The 20,491-nt window shown below is 47.9% G+C and overlaps 1 protein-coding gene across 16 annotated transcripts in view; it reads right to left on the minus strand.

Annotated features, from left to right (window-relative positions):
• The window catches only part of OGDH (oxoglutarate dehydrogenase), a 94,763-nt gene that overhangs the window by 13,384 nt on the left and 60,888 nt on the right, over positions 1–20,491 (minus strand). For 13 of the 16 annotated variants that reach the window (XM_065542018.1, XM_065542013.1, XM_065542019.1 and 10 more), the window contains 7 exons: positions 15,850–16,004; positions 15,250–15,396; positions 14,549–14,639; positions 13,373–13,552; positions 7,828–7,956; positions 1,084–1,263; positions 514–666 (listed from right to left, as the gene is read on the minus strand). In XM_065542018.1, coding sequence (XP_065398090.1) covers positions 514–666; positions 1,084–1,263; positions 7,828–7,956; positions 13,373–13,552; positions 14,549–14,639; positions 15,250–15,396; positions 15,850–16,004 — 1,035 coding nt within the window. The remainder of the gene's footprint in view (positions 1–513; positions 667–1,083; positions 1,264–7,827; positions 7,957–13,372; positions 13,553–14,548; positions 14,640–15,249; positions 15,397–15,849; positions 16,005–20,491) is intronic. The other 3 variants (XM_074035095.1, XM_065542020.1, XM_074035092.1) reach the window with 1 other exon arrangement.

The following is a 20,491-nucleotide window of genomic DNA, read 5'->3' on the forward strand; positions in this document are numbered from 1 at the left end:
GGTTTGGGCCACAAAGCTCTGTCTCCAGGATAGGCTACAGGTTATCAGGTTGTTCTGACCTGGGATCTGTCCTGTTCCCATGCTCAGACATAGCTTCTCACACCCATCCTCTCCCTCTCTAGGGCAGCTGCTTGGCCTTCCCACTCACAACAAACCAGCACTTACTATCCAGATTACAAGAGGCCCCTTACTAAGCTGGATCCACCACCTACCTCCCACCCCTGCACGATCTGTGAAATCTGAGAAAACCTACTGGGCCACTACTACCTCAACCTGAAAACATCCCCTTCTCTTCCCCAAAACACTGTTTAAGGCCCACTTCCTTTACAAAGCATCTCAGTGGCCCAGATTCTCCAAAAAGTTATGCATTGAAATGCTGTAGTTGTAAATATTTCACATCCTCTCACGTGTATCCTCATAACTTGCAACAGTGAGAACTGGCCCTGTGGCCCACCTTTTCTAGTCATCCCCGGCTCTGGAAAGGCGCACTGGGACAGAGCCGCAGGGACATACCTCATACTCGGGCTGGTTGACCACACCCTGCGACACCAGCAGCTCGGCGTACTTCTGTAACACGGGCTTCTGCTTGCGGATCTGCTTGTACATGAGCGGCTGCGTGAACATGGGCTCATCCATCTCGTTGTGGCCGTTGCGCCGGTAACACACCTGCTCAGAGCAGTGAGAGGATGTCAGAGACAAGGGGTGGCCCCTTGGGAAGAAGTGCGGTTGGGGAACCTACCCCATCTCTCCTAGGTGATGGTCATGTTCTTCACGCCTCACACCTGCCCTGGAATTTACCTTCTCTAGAATTAGGATTCTGTGTATCTCTCCTACACAGTACAGCTGCTCTATCAGTGAGGAATGGTCCTCCTCACCACCACAGCTCCTGCCTGGGAAGCATTCCTTGGTGCTCACAGGCCTGAACAATTTGGAGCTCAAAGGAACCTGCATGAGGCCTGGCAGTAGAGAGCCCTGAGGTGACTCATCTAAACAAGCTCCTCTCCTTGGGACACAAGGGTGCCGAGGGCAACAGGGGTGGGTCAGATGATCTGCCCAGGACGTGCTGTCCCTGGAGTCACTCACCAAATCGACGACCACGTCCTTGTGGAAGGTGCTCCTCCACTCGGCCGCCACTTTGCACACGTACATGACAGCCTCGGGGTCATCTGAGTTCACGTGGAAAATAGGAGCATTCACCACTCGGGCCACATCGGTGGGGTAGGGGGAGGAGCGGGCCATCCGAGGGTCGGTGGTGAAGCCGATCTGCAAGGAACATGTAGCCTAGCAAGAGGGCACCTGGCACAGCCGGCACAGGGACCAGAAGGTGGGGCCGAGGCCCGGCATGGCGTGCACTTGCCGCCTGGCTACTCTGAGTATGTGCCCCAAAATGGTTGTTTACACTTCCTTTATTTTTTCTTATTCTGATAACAAAATCCATACATATTTAACATAGAGAATTTAGAAGACATAGTTTAAAAAATTAAATAGCTTCCTATAACTCCATAGGCTACGGGGTCAATATTCTGATGTTTTCCTTTCCAGATTATTTTCTTTGTATGCATATATATGTAAATAAATATTTAAATTTGGGATCTTATTATTTCTATTATTTTGAGTAATTATTTTTATTTTTTGTAGAGATAGGGTCTCACCATGTTGCCCAGGCTGGCCTCAAACTCCTGGGCCTAAGTAATCCTCCTGTCTCGGCTTCCCAAAGTGTTGTTATAGGAGTGACCCACTGTGCCTAGCCTAAGAAATTTTCTTTTTTTTTTTTTTTTTTGAGACGAAGTCTCACTCTGTTGCGCCCAAGCTGGAGTGCAATGGCGTGATCTCAGCTCACTGCAACTTCCACCTCCCGGGTTCAAGTGATTCTCCTGCCTCAGTCTCCCGAGTAGCTGGGAATACAGGCACGTGCCATCATGCCTGGCTAATTTTTGTATTTTCAGTAGAGACAGGGTTTCACTATGTTGGCCAGGCTGGTCTTGAACTCCTGACCTTGTGATCCGCCTGCCTCAGCCTCCCAAAGTGCTGGGATTACAGGCGTGAGCCACCATGCCCAGCAAGAATTTTTTTTTTTTTTTTTTTTTTAAAGAGACAGAGTCATGCTCTGCCACCCAGACTGGAGTGCAGTGGTGCGATCATGGCTCACCTCTCATCCCAGCCTTCTGTGTAGCTGGTGTTACAGGTGTGTACCACCACGTTCAGCTAATTTTTAAATTTTTTTGTAGAGACAGGGTCTTGCCATGTTGCCTGGGCTGGTCTTGAACTTTGGGGCTCAAGTGATCCTTCTGCCTTGGCCTCCTAAAATGCTGGGATTACAGGTGTGAGCCACAGTACCCAGCCAGAAAAGAAAATTTAAAGACTTCGTAACATTCTCTACCAGTTAGATGTACCAAAATTTAATGATATATTCATAATTTTATGATCGGCATTTAAATTTTTATCTTATCATATATTTCTTTTTTTTTTTTTTTGAGACGGAGTCTCGCTCTGCCGCCCAGGCTGGAGTGCAGTGGCCGGATCTCAGCTCACTGCAAGCTCCGCCTCCCGGGTTTACGCCATTCTCCTGCCTCAGCCTCCCCAGTAGCTGGGACTACAGGCGCCCGCCACCTCGCCCGGCTAGTTTTTTTGTATTTTTTAGTAGAGACGGGGTTTCACCGTGTTAGCCAGGATGGTCTCGATCTCCCGACCTCATGATCCACCCGTCTCGGCCTCCCAAAGTGCTGGGATTACAGGCTTGAGCCACCGCGCCCGGCCTCTTATCATATATTTCAAACATAAAGTATGATAATACTACATTGCTCTGTGAGTCCATCACCTAACGTGAACAAATCTCAACAGTTTTGCCATATTTGTTAGTGGACCAGAATGCCTCTCTAACCTTAAATCAGAGGAGAACACTGCCACAAGTTATTTGTATTTCATATGTCCGTAAACAGCATATAGTATCTATCTTCTGAGGCTTGTTGGTAACTTTTATTTATTTATTTATTTATTGAGACGGAGTCTCGCTTTGTCACCCAGGCTGGAGTGCAGTGCTGCGATCTCAGTCTCTGCCTCCCGCCTCAGTTTAAGCCATTCTCCTGCCTCAGCCTCCCAAGTAGCTGGGATTACACGCACGTGCCACCATGCCCTGCTAATGTTAAAAAATATTTTTGGTAGAGATGGGGTTTCACCATGTTGACCAGGCTGGTGTTGAACTCCTGACCTCAAGTCTGACTGCCTTGGCCTCCCAAAGTGTTGGGATTACAAGCGTGAGCCACCGTGCCTGGCTGACTTGTAAACTTTGATGTAATTTCAAATTCATGAGAAAGCTGAAAGAGTACTACAAAGAACTCCCATACAGTCTTTACTTAAAGTCACCAAATGTTCACATTTTGCCCCCTCTGCTTTAATTATTCATGCCCTACCATTACACACATACACCTTTTCCCTGAACCATTTAGCAGACAGTTGTGGACCATCCCTATTTCTGAGGGAAAAGTCTAGACATTCCCCTACCTCGCCAAAGTACAGTACTCAGCCTCACGCAATTTACACTATGTCTTCGTCTAATCCATAGTCCACAGATATCATGCAACAGCACTGTATAATCCACTCCACACTCACTCCATCGGCTGTCCTAACAATGTTTATAGAATCTTCTTTTTCCTTAGCCCAGTATCCAGGCCAGGACACCCACTGGACTTACTTGTCACGTGTCTCTAGTCCCTGCTATTCTGGAAGGCTTTCCTTGGTTTCTCATGGCATTGAGATTTTTGAGAGTATTTCCATGTTTTCAAACTATACTGATATACACTCTATGTACCTTATATATGGCATCATACTCTAAATACTGTACAATTCCTTTGCAGTTTGCCCTTTAACATTTGCTTTTATGATACACCCAGGTTGAAACATGTAACTATACTTCCTTTAGTCTCTACTTTCCAGTGAAACTTAACTAGACACAGTATACCCCACAGAGTATTTATCCATCCTCCTGTTGGTGGACATTTCGTTTGTTTCCAATTTGTGGTAAACACAATGTTGCTGTACACATGCTTATACAAATTTTCTCCTGCAAATGCTGAGTTTATTTGCAGTCTAATCCTAGGAAGGGAAAACTGAGCCATAAGCATGAGCATTTAAAATTTTTCTAAATGCTATCAGACTGCTCTCCCGAGTAGCTGTTCTACTTACACTCCTACTAGCAGCATATTAATGTCCTGCAATTTCCATTTACCATACTGTAACCATTTCCCCAGGATATTAAACTTTTTAATGGTTGTTTAATATCCCTTCCTATGGCTTTGCCAAATTTTATGCAAAGACGCTTTTGCTGCTGGACATAAGCTTGTTTCCTAACTTTGTGGTAGCACAAATATGGTTTTGACAAAAATATATATATATATTTTGAGACAAGGTCTCACTCTGTTGCCCAGGCTGGAATGTAGTGGTGTGATCACGGCTCACTGCAGCCTTGACCTCCTGGGTTCAAGCAATCCTCCTGCCTCAGCCTCCTTAGTAGCTAGGACTACGGATGTGTACCACCATGCCTGGCTAATTTTTGTTTTGTTTTGTGTAGAGACAGGGTCTCACTTTGTTGCCCAGGCTAGTCTTGAACTCCTGAGCTCAAGCAATCCTCTTGCCTTGGCCTCCCAAAGTATTGGGAACAGGTTTGAGCCATTGCATCTGGCAGAAAAGAGTCTTATGAAAAAATATTTACCATTGGATGGTTTCCTTAGGTGAAATTTCTGGAAGGGGAATTTCTAAGTATGTTCTAAAAGAAATAAGAGACTCAGCTAAGAAGTTATTTCCTCTCCTTCTACAGATCTTCCTGACGCCACACTACCTCATGAGCAATGAGTCAAAGCAGTAAGGAGATAAAGAAAATATTAGCAAAATCTAATTCTATATTTATGTTTAATGGCTTTTAAATAATCTCCCTTCTCACACTGACTAAAGAAATGATCAGAAATAGTCAGACACTGACAAGAACACTAAAAAAAAAATTATGGGCCGGGCGCGGTGGCTCACGCCTGTAATCCCAGCACTTTGGGAGGCCGAGGCGGGTGGATCACGAGGTCAGGAGATTGAGACCATCCTGGCTAACACGGTGAAACCCCGTCTCTATCAAAAATACAAAAAATTAGCTGGGCGTGGTGGTGGGCGCCTGTAGTCCCAGTTACTCAGGAGGCTGAGGCAGGAGAATGGTGTGAACCCAGGAGGCGGAGCTTGCAGTGAGCTGAGATCGCGCCACTGCACTCCAGCCTGGGCGAGAGAGCAAGACTCTGTCTCAAAAAAAAAAAAAAAAAAAAAAGATGTACTAGAGCCTGACACAAAAGAGAGCCCTGAACAATCTCAGCTGGTATTGAAGCCAGCATCGCCCATCTGGGGCTTCAGCATGTAAAGGTCCTGCAGCAGGAAGTCAGTGATCATAACATGTCTTACTGCTAGAACTTCACAGAAAGAAACCCATTTTGCAAGGCTGAGGTCTCAGCTGCCCTCTCCATAATGTTCACCACTGTTACGAGTTTCTGTGCCTTCATGAACATCTGGGTGGGAGCACACATGATGGAGGTGCACTCTACCAGCAGGAGTATCTATGTGGGTGGATGTGCATACGTGTAATGGAGGTGCAATCTACCGGCAGCGTTATCTATACTAGTGGGTGTGCATACACACATGTGACAGAGGTATACTCCAAATATACTCTGTACTTTTTTCCATTATGGGTGTATTAATAATACCTCCTAGTATATTATTGGAGGCAGCTATACTTACCACTATACCACCAATGCACTCTCTTAGTATACTTTTGGGAGGTAGTGCGTTAGTAGGAAAATCTTGGTAAGAGGAAAAGCTGATTTATGATGCTATGAACATGTAAAAAAAGAAATAAAATTAGAACTAATAAGCAGTTACTCAAAAAGTTAAAAATAGAGCTATCATATGATGTAGCAATTCTACTCCACTTCTGGATATATACTCCAAAGAACTGAAAGCAGGATTTCAGTCAGGCACAGTGGCTCATGCCTATAATCCCAGCACTTTGAGAGGTCCAAGAGGGAGGACTGCTTGAGCCCAGGAGTTCAAGAGCAGCCTGGGCAACAAAGAGAGACCCTATCTCTACAAGAAAAATTTAAGAAAAAATTAGCTGGGCATGGTGGTGCGCACCTGTAATTCCAGCTATTTGGGAGGCTGAGGTGGAGGGACTGCATGAGCCCAGGAGTTGGAGGCTGCAGTGAGCTATGATCATGCCACTGCACCTCAGTCTGGGCGACAGAGCAAGACCCTGTCTCAAAGGGGGAAAAAAAAAGCAGAGTGTTAAAGAGATATATGGACATACATGTTCATAGCATCAAAGCTGGTCTGGGATCCAAAGGAACTCTAGGGCCAAATGGTTTCTCCTCTCACCCCTGGCCCTTCTCACCCCTCCCATCTACTTCAACCCTGACAACTCGCTCACTAGCTGTGCCAATACTTCCAAGGAGGAGGAATCCAAAACTTCTGGTGGAGCCAGTTCCCCTGTTGGAACAGGTCTCACTGTTGAGAGTTCTTCCTTTCATTCAACTAAAATCTGCTTCTTGGTAACTGGAGCCACCCACTGGAGCTAGCTCTGTCCATTAGATGCTTTGCGACAGAATCATTTATATTTGAAAACAGTATCCAAGTGCAAAAGAATGAAGCGGGACTCCTTCTTTGCACCATGCACAAAAATTAACTCAAAACAGATCATAGATTTAAGCGTTAAAACTCTAAGACTCAGAAGAAAGCATAGGAGGTAAAACTTTGTGACCCTGGGTTAGGCAAAGCCTTCTTAAGATATGGCACCAAAAATCACAAGGAACAAAAGAAAAAACAGATAAATTATGCTTGATAAAAAATAAAACTTTTGTGCTTCCAAGGACACCAAAATTGTCCCATATTTGCAAATCATCAGATACATGGCTCATATCCAGAATATATAAAGAACTCTTACAACTCAAAAATAAAAAGACAATCCAGTCAAAAAATAGGCAAAGGATCTGAATAGAAATTTCCCCAAAGATATACAAATAGCCAGTAAGCAAATGAAAAGACACACACATCACCAGTCATTAGGGAAATGCAAATTAAAACCACAATGAGATATCACTTCACACCTTCTAGGATGACTAGAATAAAACAGACAATAACAAGAGTTGATGAGGACATGAAAAAACTGGAATCCTAGCTGGGAGTGTGGTGGCTCATGCGTGTAATCCCAGCATTCTAGGAGGCTGAAGCGGGTGGATAACTTGGGGTCAGGAGTTCAAGATGGAGTAAGACTCTTTTTTTTTTGAGATGGAGTTTTGCTCTTGTCACCTAGGCTGGAATGCAATGGCACAATCTTGGCTCACTGCAACCTCCACCTCCCAGGTCCAAGCAATTCTCCTGCCTCAGCCTCCCAAGTAGCTGGGATCACAGGCATGTGCCACCACACACGGCTAATTTTGTACTTTCAGCAGAGACGGGGTTTCACCATGTTGGCCAGGCTCGAACTCCTGACCTCAGGTGATCCACCTGCCTCAGCCTCCCAAAGTGCTGGGATTACAGGCCTGAGCCACCGCGCCTGGTCACCCAGTGCTAATTTTTCAATTTTTTGTAGAGAAAGGGGGTCTCACTATATTGCTCAGGCTGGTCTCAGACTCGTGGGCTGAAGCAATCCTTCTGCCTTGGCTTCCCAAAATGCTAGGATTACTTGGTTTTTAATAACAGATGTATTTTTATAATCAGAAAACAGCGAACATCCTAAATAACTCAGAGATGTCATTCTAAGTAAGACTGATGTGAGCAGCAAAGCCTCAGGCTGGTGTGAGGTACCTGGTTGTTGACGACCACGTGCACGGTGCCGTGAGTTGTGTAGGATGGCAGGTCGCTGAGGTGGAAGGTCTCGTACACAATGCCCTGGCCAGCAAATGCAGCGTCCCCATGCAACAGGATGGACATGACCTGTAGACACCAAAGGAGACCCCAAATCCAAAATGTTCTGATTGCCAAGTCCACAAGGCAAACAGAGGAAATGCATCATTTGTTTTTCCAAAAATAATGTTTTGAGATAATTTCAAACATAGAAAGTAGCAGGGAAGTCCACAGGGCCCCAAGTCCCCAACATGCTAGCACCTTGGTATGTCTGTTCAACACCAACACACCCTGCCATCATCTGGGAGGGCAGCACTAGCTTAGCCATCCGCCCCAGACCCCACATGGGGGGGCAGCATCGCTTGCCAGGTCTCTTCAGCTCCTCCAACCTGGAGCAGCTCCTCATCCTTCCTGTCTCTGCACCCTTGACAGATCTTGGGTCCCCACGTGGGAAGGACACGCTGCATCAGATCAGGTTAACTCTGCTCACCTGGGAGGCCGCTGTCTGCTATCCTCCCCTTCACTCACCATTGTTTTCCTTGGCAATGAGTATAGTGGTAGTATTCTGTGAGAAGAAACTTTATATCCTGTTCCTCCTCAAACCTCCACCCCAGCCTCAGCAGTATGGACAACTGTGTCTGAACCAGCCCCTTGGGTTGATGGCAAACACCAGTTTCTGTTACTCCTACATTTATTAGTTGGCATTCTCTGCAAGGAAGAGCTTTCCCTTCTCCCTTGTTTATTTACTCGTGTTAATGTGTACTCATGGTTCCTATTTTATTCGACAGGTTGCATTAATATTGTTAGTTATTTTAATGCTCAGACTGTTCCAGGTTGATATGGAGAGCAGCTCCTTCCAGCTGCCTCCCTTTCCTGTGAACAGGGACAGGTCTCTTTCATTCATGAGTACTTCCTTGCTTCCTGACCAACAGAACATTGTAGCTTCATGTTGTACTGTCCCTGTCCAGCCCTGTACAATATCAGCTGTTTCTCTAAGAAGGCAGCTTCCTGCAGGAGAGGATAGGATTTAAGACCAGTATTTGTATGCTCATCGCTGCCAGGATATCATCATTTCTAGGCCCATTCAGCATAGATCTAAAAAATATATGTGTGCATATGCATGCGCATATATACACAGTTATTTCTCTGTGTATGTGTACGTAATAAAACTGTGAGTTTGTACTGGTACCTCCAAATTTTAATCCAACACTTTCCAGGCCACCTCCTTCCATACCTATAAATATCTCCTACAACTGCAAGACACTCCATCCCCACTGCCTTAGATATGTTTACTGATTTACTCAGTGTCTCCAATGCCACAATCATGTAAGCCCACCACCTCTACTCCTTGGATACATAGCCTATACCTCTTCAAAACCCTTGTATTAGAAGGGCTCTCCAGAGAGACAGAACTGTTAGGGTGAAGAGGAAGAGGGGGAGAGAGAGAATGATTTTTTTTTCTTTCTTTTTTTTTTTTTTTTGAGGCAGGGTCTCACTCTCACCCAGGCTGGAATGCAGTGGCACCATCTCAGCTCACTGCAACCTCTGCCTCCTAAGCTCAAGTGATTTTCCCACCTTAGTCCCCCAAGTAGCAGGGATTACAAGTACATGCCACCACGCCTGGCTAATTTTGGCATTTTTTTGTAGGGACGGGGTTTCACCATGTTGCTCATGCTGGTCTCGAACTCCTGGGTTCAAGCAATCTTCTTGCTTCAGTCTCCCAAAGTGCTGGGATGACAGGCATGAGTCATCGTGCCTGGCCGAGAAAGACAGATTTTTAAGGAATCAGGCTGGCAAGTGCAAAGTCTGCAGGGCGGGCTGGCAGGCTGGAGACCCACGGCAGAGCTGATGTTGCAGCTCAAGTGTGAAGGCTGTCTGGAGGCAGAATTCCTTCTTTTCTGGGAACCTCAGTCTTTTCTCGAAGGCCTTGAATTGACTGGATGAAGCCCACTCACGTTGTGCAAGGTCATCTGCTTTACTCAAAATCTACTGGTTTAAATGTTAATCTTATCTTTACAAAATGCCATCTAGATGGGTGTGTAGCAAAAAAACTAGACGCTGTGGCTAGCCAAGGTGTTATGTAACAGACCTTCTCCTGCTGTGGCCTCAGCCTATGGGCCTACTGACCTGCACCTCCCTGAGTTCTTGTGACTACCCTGGTCCTCAACACTGTGCTGCGTCATCCTTGGTAGGACGGTAAGACCCATGATTTGTGTGTCAGGGACAAAACCTAGAATTTTTAAAAATAGAACTACAGCTGTCCTGCCTTTGGGTGGATGTGGCAGGTGCTCACTAGGATAGCAGCATGTGGATGTAAGGATCTGGTTTGCTTACAGGCCCCCTTGGAGGTGTGCAGCTTTGCCACGATGCCCAGGCTCCCTGAGTGTAAAAGCCATTGGTTTTGAGTCACTGACATTTCATGCTTTCCTGGTCCCCATAGTGTGTTGTTTTTTCCTGCAGATACTTTTCTGTCCAGTCTGTCTTCTGCTGGCACCTGTAGTCAGTCTTCCTCTTGTCATAGTATTTGTTCTTGATCATCTTGGTGATGTTGTACTGCGACCGCCATGCCATACTGCATTGTGGTAACCGGCTGCTGAAATCACAGCCAGGACACATGGGGAATCTCCTTGTGTCTGGCAGCCTGGGCCGTACCTCTGGCAGGAGTGGGTGCTCCCTTTGTGGCAGGTTGCATTGCTGCACTGAGGAAATGCTTTCATGAACAAAGATCCCAAAGGCCATATTAGCACTGAGCCAAATCAGGTCTGTTTCACAATCATGCATGAGATTATGGGATGACCTCAGCTGCACTTATACAGAGTATGTAATTCTGCACGAGTGCTGAGAGTTACATAACACACACTTCAGCTGAGTTCTGGATTTAACAGAAATCAAATCACGTCCTATGGGTGTCAAGAGGAGTAAGAACAGGCAGACGACTGAGCCTGCAATGACCCCACACTGACCCTGCTGGGGACATGGGAGGGCTTGAGGCAAGGTGACGAGGAGGCTCAGAAAGAGGGCTTGGCAGCTATCCATATTGGGGCAAGGGCAAACTTGTGACAACATGGTCTGTGCAGACTGGAAACAAAGGGACTGACAGTTTGGACTCAGCTACATGCAGGCTTATGAGCAAATCAGGGACTAACCAGCCTCTCCTGTCCTGGCGTCTCATGAAGGGACCAATCAGTGTGACCATCTGTAGCAGTTTAAAATATACTCTATCACTTTTATTCCAATGATTTCATTCCTTTTTGGGAAATTTCCAACATTCTGAGGAGTACTGCTAGAGTGGATTTTTGTCCACAATCTATGAATGTAGGAGTTACCCAAAGTTTTCGGTAATCTCATTCCACTACTCAGCCCAAATGCCTGGGCAAGTGCCCAGGAGGGTGGAAATACCAGAGGCACTAGTCATCACAATGCTGGTCTCCCCATGCCGATCTCACCTCAGACCAGCCCATCCTAGACACCCAGTGTTGTTACTGCCTGCGGGGGCTGCAGTTTCCCCAAACAGAGTTGAGGCCTCTTTGCATCTAGTTGAAGTTTCTGTGACACTGTCCTGGCCCATGAGCTTGAAGCCATGGAATGACCTCTGTGTCCCTGTGGGTCATACTCGTTCTTTATAGCAAGTATTGATAGATGCGAGAATCACTTCTCCAGCCCAGGCTCCATTACCTATGATGGCAGTTTCCCTTCCTCTAACCCTGTGAGCATGACAGTAGTAGATTTACAGTATTTAAAATTACAGAACCTGGTAAACTAATAATTGGTTCTACTTCTTTTTTCTTTTTTCTTTGAGAAGGAGTCTCCCTCTGTCACCCAGGTTAGAGTGCAGTGGTGCGATCTCAGCTCACTGCAACCTCCGCCTCCTGGGTTCAAACATTCTCCCCCCTCAGCCTTCTGAGTAGCTGAGACTACAGGCATGTGCCACCACGCCCAGCTAATTTTGTTTGTATTTTTAGTAGAGATGGGGTTTCACTGTGTTAGCCAGGATGGTCTCGAACTCCTGACCTCAGCTGATCCACCCACCTCGGCCTCCCAAAGTGTTGGGATTACAGGTGTGGGCCACCGTGCTGGGCCAATTGGTTCCACTTCTAACATAGACCTGACCTCTTTCCAGGGCACAACTAGGAGGCTGGCCCATCCCTGCTCTGTGTCCCCAATTTACCTTACATCTTTGCTTCTACATCTCCAGAAAACATTCTTCCCTTCCCACCTCCCTAAATCCTGCCACTTCTCGAATAAAATGACAACTACCTGCTCTGCTGATAAGGGGTTTCCCTTCTATCCTTGGTCCAACTCTAGCCCACACCCCCGCACACCTCTTCCAAAGCTCTTTGCAGCTAACTCCACAGTTTCCTATCACGCTGTATGCGTGCTATTTGCTTCTTTACACACGACCTTTTTTCTAAAAAGAACAGGAGGCTCTGGAGAGAAAAGTGGTGGTGATGCCTGCTTTGTATGTTTCCTAGAACCCACACATAAAACATTATAAATATTTGATTTTTTTCTGATTATTTGGTTTTTAGGTCATCATTAATAGGAAATATAAAATTTGTCAGACAAGATTCTATCTTAAAGTTAAATAAGGGCAAACTGTTAACAATCTGTTAAGACTATTTCTACAAAAGCAGGCTGGCGAGCCAACCCCCAACACTCAGTCACATGACCAGAAATGGTGAAGCAGGACCCCACCTGCCTGCAGCCTGAGCCCTCCTCGGTCTTCAACCAGCCCATGAGCTCCCGCCTCTGATCACAGCAGGCACTACTCTCCTGACAAGTCTCAGTTCTACAATTTCTCCTTCAGGCTCACCTACACTTTTCCTTACAGAGCCTCTCAGACTCTCCTCCTTTTCAGTGAAAACATCTCTGTCCATTTAGAATAACTGCAAACCTGGCTCCTTCAGAGATTTGGTGAGGACAAAAGCAAACTTCCCACATAGTTCTGACAATTACAACTTCAGGAGAAGGAACACTATAAGCAGGACTGTTTTACTATTGCTATTCTTGAAAAGTTGATTTTATATATATATACACACACACATATATATTGATTTTATATATATGTGTGTGTGTGTATATATATATATTTTTTTTTTTTTTGAGACAGTTTCGCTCTTGTTGCTAGGCTGGAGTGCAAGGGCGTGATCTCGGCTTACCACAACCTCCGCCTCCCAGGTTCAAGCTATTTTCCTGCCTCAGCCTCCCAAGTACCTGGAATTACAGGCATGCACCACCACGCCCGGCTAATTTTGTATTTTTAGTAGAGATGGGGTTTCTCCATGTTGGTCAGGCTGGTCTCCAACTCTCGACCTCAGGTGATCTGCCTGCCTCAGCCTCCCAAAGTGCTGGGATTACAGACGTGAGCCACTGCGACTGGCCGACTTTAAATATTTTTTTAAAGTCCATATGCACCCAGGGCTCTGGGTTATGTTGGTGAGCAGAATTCCATGCTGGAACATGGGGCCTTGACGATCTGCCTTGCACACCTCTCTCTGGGCCTTACCTTTTTCCCTTCAGTGTCGCCACAGTAAAACTGCTCAGCTTTGGTCTTGCCCATCACCACGGGGTCAGCAGCCTCAAGGTGGGAAGGGTTGGCCACCAGGGACAGGGTAATGTTCCTGTCGGTAACACGATTGATCCTGCGGTGATACATGCCCAGGTGGTACTTCACATCTCCAGAGCCCTGATGGGGTAAACAGTGAATTTGCACCCTGGCCAAGGAGATGCTCAGTCTCCAAAAGAGCCCTTTTTTTTTTTTTTTTGAGACGGAGCCTGGCTCTGTGGCCCAGACTGGAGTGCAGTGGCGTGATCTTGGCTCACTGCAAGCTCTGCCTCCCGGGTTCACGCCATTCTCCTGCCTCAGCCTCCCGAGCAGCTGGGACTACAGGCGCCCACCATCGTGCCCGGCTAATTTTTTGTATTTTTTAGTAGAGATGGGTTTTCACCGTGTTAGCCAGGATGGTCTCCATCTTCTGACCTCGTGATCTGCCCGCCTTGGCCTCCCAAAGTGCTGGGATTACAGGCGTGAGCCACCGCGCCTGGCCTAAAAGAGCCCTTTTAAACGGGAATTTTTTTTTTTTTGAGATGGAGTTTTGCTCTTGTTGCCCAGGCTGGAGTGCAACGGCGCGATCTCAGCTTGCTGCAACCTCCACTTTCTGGGTTCAAGCGATTCTCCTGCCTCAGCCTCCCAAGTAGCTGGGATTACAGGCATGCGCCACCATGCCTGGCTAATTTTATATTTTTAGTAGAGATGGGGTTACTCCATGTTGGTCAGGCTGGTCTTGAACTCCTGCGATCCACCTGCCTCAGCCTCCCAAAGTGTTGAGGTTACGGGGCAGGAGCCACCACACCCAGCCTTATATGGGATTTCTACTCCCAGGAACCCAACGTAGAAGGACATGGAGGCCTTTTCCCAGGATCATTCTCATCCAGGGCATAGGGAGAATGTCCCTCAGCCAGAGGGGACACACCCCTGCACTCAGAGTGGGGCTGCCGGACCTCTGACCAGGTGGGCCACTGGCCACCTTTGTTCCAACACTAAAATTCTTCCAACAAGGAAGGCAAATCACAAATGGTACAGAAGAACCAACCCCCATAAGTCATTCTAAGAAAGAAGTAGAGCCAGGGGTCTTGTGTAAGTTGGGGCTACGCTGGATGTGTCTCTATGCAGGTGCGTCACCTCATCAGCTGCCTCCAGCTTTGAATCGAATTGACAGAAGATCTGTTCCAGCTCCTTCCTGATGACATTTGCAAGCACGTTCAGCCGCCCTCTGGAACATACCGGAGAGTAGGGTGAGCAGAGCCTGAGGTCACGGCTTCCAGATGGCAGACGAGGGTGTTACAATCCCCTCTCCCTCCCCTAGGGCACGGCACCTCCTCGGTTTACAGCCCAAGGATAGCTGTGAACTGGAGCTAATGTGGGAACCGAGCCTGCTGGGCAATCAAGGCCATGGTAGGCAGCAGAAAGGCAGAAGGTGCAGCAACACCATGGGCCTGAGGCTTCCTTACCCTCCTCCCTCCCTACACCTTCCCTATTTTCACAGTCTTGGCCTCCCCTCCAATGTCAGGAAGCAGCCTTCCCTCCAGGTTAGACCCCAACCAGGGAACCTGGGTTTAACTTTCATAAAAATGCAATGTAAGGCCAAATGCCAGTCTGAAACTACATGTGGCTTTGGCTGTGATCATGACTTTGCAGTCTTCCAGAGGCAGGGAATGTGAGAATCGCCTGCAAAACGACACACCCTCAGGAACCAGATGAGCCCAGACTCACAACTGGCACTCAAGTAGGAAACAGCTGCTCTCTCAGTGCCTTTACCTGGTGCCTCCTACACAGCCCACAGGGATGGTGAGAAACCAGGTGGGGCGCGCCCTTGGCCATACCTGTGTGGCATGCCCATAATCACGTAGTCCACGCCGTTCTCACTCGACTTGTCGATGATGGTCTTGAGGGCAGGGATCAGTACCTCACAGCCTTCTAGACCAAAGCGCTTCTCAGAGGACCACTTCCGCTGTAGGAACTCCTCAAACCTGGACAGGGAACCAAGACACCTTGAAGGGCAATGTCACTCTTCCTGACCAAAAAGAGGGGGTTCTGGGCTCATGCTTGTAATCCCAGCACTTTGAGAGGCCGAGGTGGGCGGATCACCTGAGGTCAGGAGTTCGAGACTAGTCTGGCCAACATGGTGAAACCTCACCTCTACTAAAAATGTAAAAATTAGCCGGCTGTGGTGGTATGTGCCTGTAATCCCTGCTACTCAGGAGGCTGAGGCAAGAGAATCGCTTGAATTCAGGAGGCAGAGGTTGCTCTGAAGACTGACTCTACTTGCCTGGTGTCTCTTCACACATTTGCAGCTGGAGCTTTGCCTGCACCACCCCAAACCCCCTCTCACCTCGGCCAACAGGCTGCACACAGGCCCGAACAACAGAGGGTCGCTGCTTCCCTAGGAATGTCTGCCCCATTGCCCAGGGCCAGACCCATACCTGGTGGACCGTACAAGCCTGGCCAGCAGGGTCCGCTTCTCCTCATTTGTGAACTGCATGATTCCAGGGGTCTCAAACTTCTGCCGGATCCACTGGCACTGTTCCAGGTCATTGATGAACATGAACTCCACCCCAATATGCTGGCAGTAGGCCATCTATTCCATACAGAAACACACAGTCAAGGGGTTTTCTAACCAGGCCTGGCTGAATGAAGAGTGCTGACTGCCCATTCAGGCAGAAGGAGGGGATGAGCAGGAGGCTTGTTCTAAAATGTACCTCAGTCAAGTGTGACTGAGGATGGCATGGAGTGGCTGCCAGGCAGAAGCCCTCTTCATAGGGTCATGAAGTACTTCCTTCGGGGACCTGGGTCACTTGTACACAGAGAACCTCCTAGCCTTCCAAGGGCCAGGCCAAGGAACAACCCCAGTTCTACTCTGTTACCTTTGTGGCAAGAAGCACAGACCGCAACAGTTGTAGAACTGGGTCCTTCCCCAGGGAAGACAGGCTATCATCAAGGTCAGACCTGTACCAGCACCCATGACAGGAAATACCCAGAGGGTGTCACAGGCTCAGTGGCTGTTTAAGATTTGCAGGTTTTTTAAAAATTTTATTTATTTATTTTTTGAGGCAGGGTCTCTCTCTATGTCATCGAGGCAGGAGTGCAGTAGTGCTATCAGGGCCCACTGCAGCCTCAACCTCTTGGGCTCATGTGATCTTCCTGCCTCATGTTTTGAATTTTTTGGAGAGATGAGGTCTCAATATGTTGCCCAAGCTGGTCTTAAACTCCTGGGCTCAAATGATCCTTCTGCCTCAGGAGCAAGATTGCCCGTAAGACAAAAGTCAGGATCCTGAGCAGGTCAAGATGTCCTGCACCACATTCACACCCACAGCTAGGTGAGGAAGCAGCATCCAGATCTGCAGAGCTCAGCAGGGAGGAAGTCAGGAAGAGGAGAGGTGCCAGGAGCGAGAGGAGGCACCAGGCTCTTAGAAATTCATCTCAGGGCTAGGCGCAGTGGCTCACGCTGTAATCCCAGCACTTTGGGGGGCTGAGGCAGGCGGATCACGAGGTGAGGAGTTTGAGATCAGCCTGACCAATATGGTGAAACCCCGTCTCTACTAAAAATACAAAAATTAGCCAGGTGTGGTGGCGCGTGCCTGTAGTCCCAGCTACTCAGGAGGCTGAGGCAGGAGAATCGCTTGAACCCGGGAGGCGGAGGTTGCAGTGAGCTGAGATTGTGCCACTGCACTCCAGCCTGGGCAACAGAGTGAGATTCCCTCTCAAAAAAAAAAAAGAAAAAGAAATCCCTCTGGGGCTGCCCTCATCCTGGTACTCCTGCAGAGGCCCAAAGCTCGATCTGCACAGCTGCCCTGGAGGACCAGAATGAGAGTCTGAGAGCAAACTGCAAGTCAGCATGGAATAAAAAGAAGACAGGCCCTGATGTGGGCCAACAGACACTTTACAGACCCCCAAAGCCTCCTCTAACTGCCTTTACAGCAGCCACTGCTGCCAGAGTACTTTGTGTTTGGTCCTGCTCAGCAGCTCTCATCCATGAGCCCACTTGGTTTTCACAACAGACAATGAGACCAGCTGGCATGAGCAGTTAAAGGATGTGCTGAATCTGAGACCAGTCCTGTTCTTTGCAGAGGAGGGTGAGCTATCCCTGCACACATGCTTCATGACCATGAAACAAAGCAAACTTTGCCTGAACTCAAAATTATGGCCAACCACAATACTCTAGTTATTATCCAAGTCAAAAGAAGCAAAATCTTGCCTAGAAACTAAAAGAGAAAGTCCTGCTGGGAAAGACCCTAGTATTTAAGTTTTTTTTTTTTTAAATTAATTAATTAATTAATTAATTTTTGAGACGGAGTCTCGCTCTGTCACCCAGGCTGGAGTGCAGTGGCACAATCTCGGCTCACTGCAAGCTCTGCCTCCCAGGTTCACACCATTCTCCTGCCTCAGTCTCCTGAGTAGCTGGGACTACAAGCGCCCACCACCACGCCCAGCTAATTTTTTGTATTTTCAGTAGAGATGGGGTTTCCCCGTCTTAGCCAGGACGGTCTCGATCTCCTGACCTTGTGATCCGCCCGCCTTGGACTCCCAAAGTGCTGGGATTAAGCATGAGCCACTGCAGCCAGCTTTTTTTTTTTTTTTTTTTTTTTTTTGAGACGGAGTCTCCCTCTGTCGCCCAGACTGGAGTGCAGTGGTGCGATCCTGGCTCACTGCAACCTCCACCTCTTGGGTTCAAGCGATTCTCCTGCTCAGCTTCCTGAGTAGCTGGGTATACAGGCGCATGCCACCACGCCCGGCAAATTTCTTTTTGTATTTTTAGTAGAGACAGGTTTCACCGTGTTAGCCAGGATGGTCTCGATCTCCTGACCTTGTGATCTGCCCGCCTTGGCCTCCCAAAGTGCCGGGATTACAGGCGCGAGCCACCGTGCCTGGCTATTTAAGGTATTTTCATTAACCCGTTTGTTCCCCCACAAACTTCATGCTGAAATTTGATCCCCAATGTTGGAAGTGGGGCCACATGGGAGATGTTTTGGTTGTGAGGGCAGATCCCTCATGAGTAGATTAACGCCCTCACTCAGAGGTGAGTGGGTTCTTGCTCTATCAGTTCCTGAGAGAGCTGGCTGCTAAAAAGAGTCTGGCACCTCTCCGCTCTCTCTCTTGCTTCCCCTCCCACCATGTGATCTCTGCACAAGCAGGCTCCCCTCTGCCTTCCAGCCACGAGTGGAAGCAGCCTGAGGCCCTCACCAAATGCAGATAGATGCCCAATTAGATTGTGAGCCAAATAAATCCTTTTTCTTTATAAATTATCCAACCCCAGGTATCCCTTTATAGCAATACAAAAAGGACTGAGACAACCCCAAACCATATTTTCTTTCTTTTTTTTGGGGGAGACTGAGTCTTGCTCTGTCCCCCAGGCTGGAGTGCAGTGGTGTGATCTCAGCTCACTGCAAACTCTGCCTCCCGGGTTCACGCCATTCTCCTGCCTCAGCCTCCTGAGTAGCTGGGACTACAGGCGCCTGCCACCACGCCCGGCTAATTTTTTGTATTTTTAGTAGAGACGGGGTTTCACCGTGTTGGATGGTCTCGATCTCCTGACCTTGTGATCCGCCCGCCTCGGCCTCCCAAAGTGCTGGGATTACAGGCATGAGCCACTGCGCCCAGCCAATCCCCTCTAATTTTTGAAAAAGGTACAAATTGACCACCACGTCACACGATCAATAGCTTAAGATCTGTCTGATTATACCACCAATCTAACATACACATACATTAAATGTAAGTAAAGCATCACCATCAGGCAGGGTGCTGAGAAGTTTATGCAAATGTCTGTAAACTGTCGTGAAAATGGAGTCTTCTAAGTTGAGGCCACTCTGGGGCCAGGAGGGCGTACAGCCTTAGACTCCTGGGTACAGGTCCAACTGTCTCCGACAACAAGAGCCAACTCCAGGGCTCTGGCATCAACTGGACTGAAAGGGAGGCAGCCCTTCAACATGCTTCAGCTCCCTACACCCCCTTCGTATGATGAAATTGGAACTACTTGGGATGCAAGATTCAGAGAGGAAGTTAGCCATAGGGACATCAATGCCTCTGCCCCTCATTTTGCTGTCTGGGAAGGAAGGTGCTGAAGAGGCCCCCGAGAGGTGACACTGTGATGTGCTATGGAGATGGTGACTCTATGGGAGCTTTCCAATGTGAGAGCATGTTAAGGATGAGCTGCTGGGGCCAGGCGCAGTGGCTCATGCCTGTAATCCCAGCATTTTGAGAGACCAAGGCAAGAGGATCACTTGAGTCCAGGAATTCAAGATCAGCCTGGGCAACATGGTGAGATCTCATCTCCATAAAAAATAAAAAAATTAGCCAGGCATGGTAGTGCTCTCCTATAGTCCCAGCTACTCGGGAGGCTGAGGTAGCTGAGGTAGGGGGATCGCTTAATCCCAGAGGCTGAGGCTGCAGTGGGCCATGATTGTGCCACTGCCCTCCAGCCTGGGCGACAGAGTGAGACCCTGTTTCAAAAAAAAAAAAAAAAAAAAAAAGAAAAAAAAGATGAGCTGCCAGGCTCCCCACAGGGGACTCCTCTGAGGTAAAAGGTATTAGTGCTGAGTCTACTCTCAGTGCAGACTGGTCTCACCAGACGGCTGCTGTAACAGAAAATACACTGAGGGAACTGGGTGGAACACGTGAGCAGTGAAATAATTTGGGGGTAGGGCCACTTGGAGAAGCTATATGGGGTGCCATTTGTGGGGGTCCAGGCAACACAAGAACTTCTATAGATCAGCAACATTCAATAGAAACATTACGTGAGCCACATATGTAATTTATTTTTGTAGTAGACCCACATGAAATTTTCCTATTTTATTTGACCCAATATATCAAACATTGTCTTTTCAACACTTAAAAAGTCATTAGGCCGGAGGCAGTGGCTCAAGCCTGTAATCCCAGCACTTTGGGAGGCCGAGACGGACGGATCACAAGGTTAGGAGATCGAGACCATCCTGGCTAACACGGTGAAACCCCGTCTCTACTAAAAAATACAAAAAACTAGCTGGGCGAGGTGGCGGGCGCCTATAGTCCCAGCTGCTCGGGAGGCTGAGGCAGGAGAATGGCGTAAACCCGGGAGGCAGAGCTTGCAGT

This window comes from Macaca fascicularis, chromosome 3 (assembly GCF_037993035.2).
Source record: "Macaca fascicularis isolate 582-1 chromosome 3, T2T-MFA8v1.1".
NCBI lineage: Eukaryota > Metazoa > Chordata > Mammalia > Primates > Cercopithecidae > Macaca > Macaca fascicularis.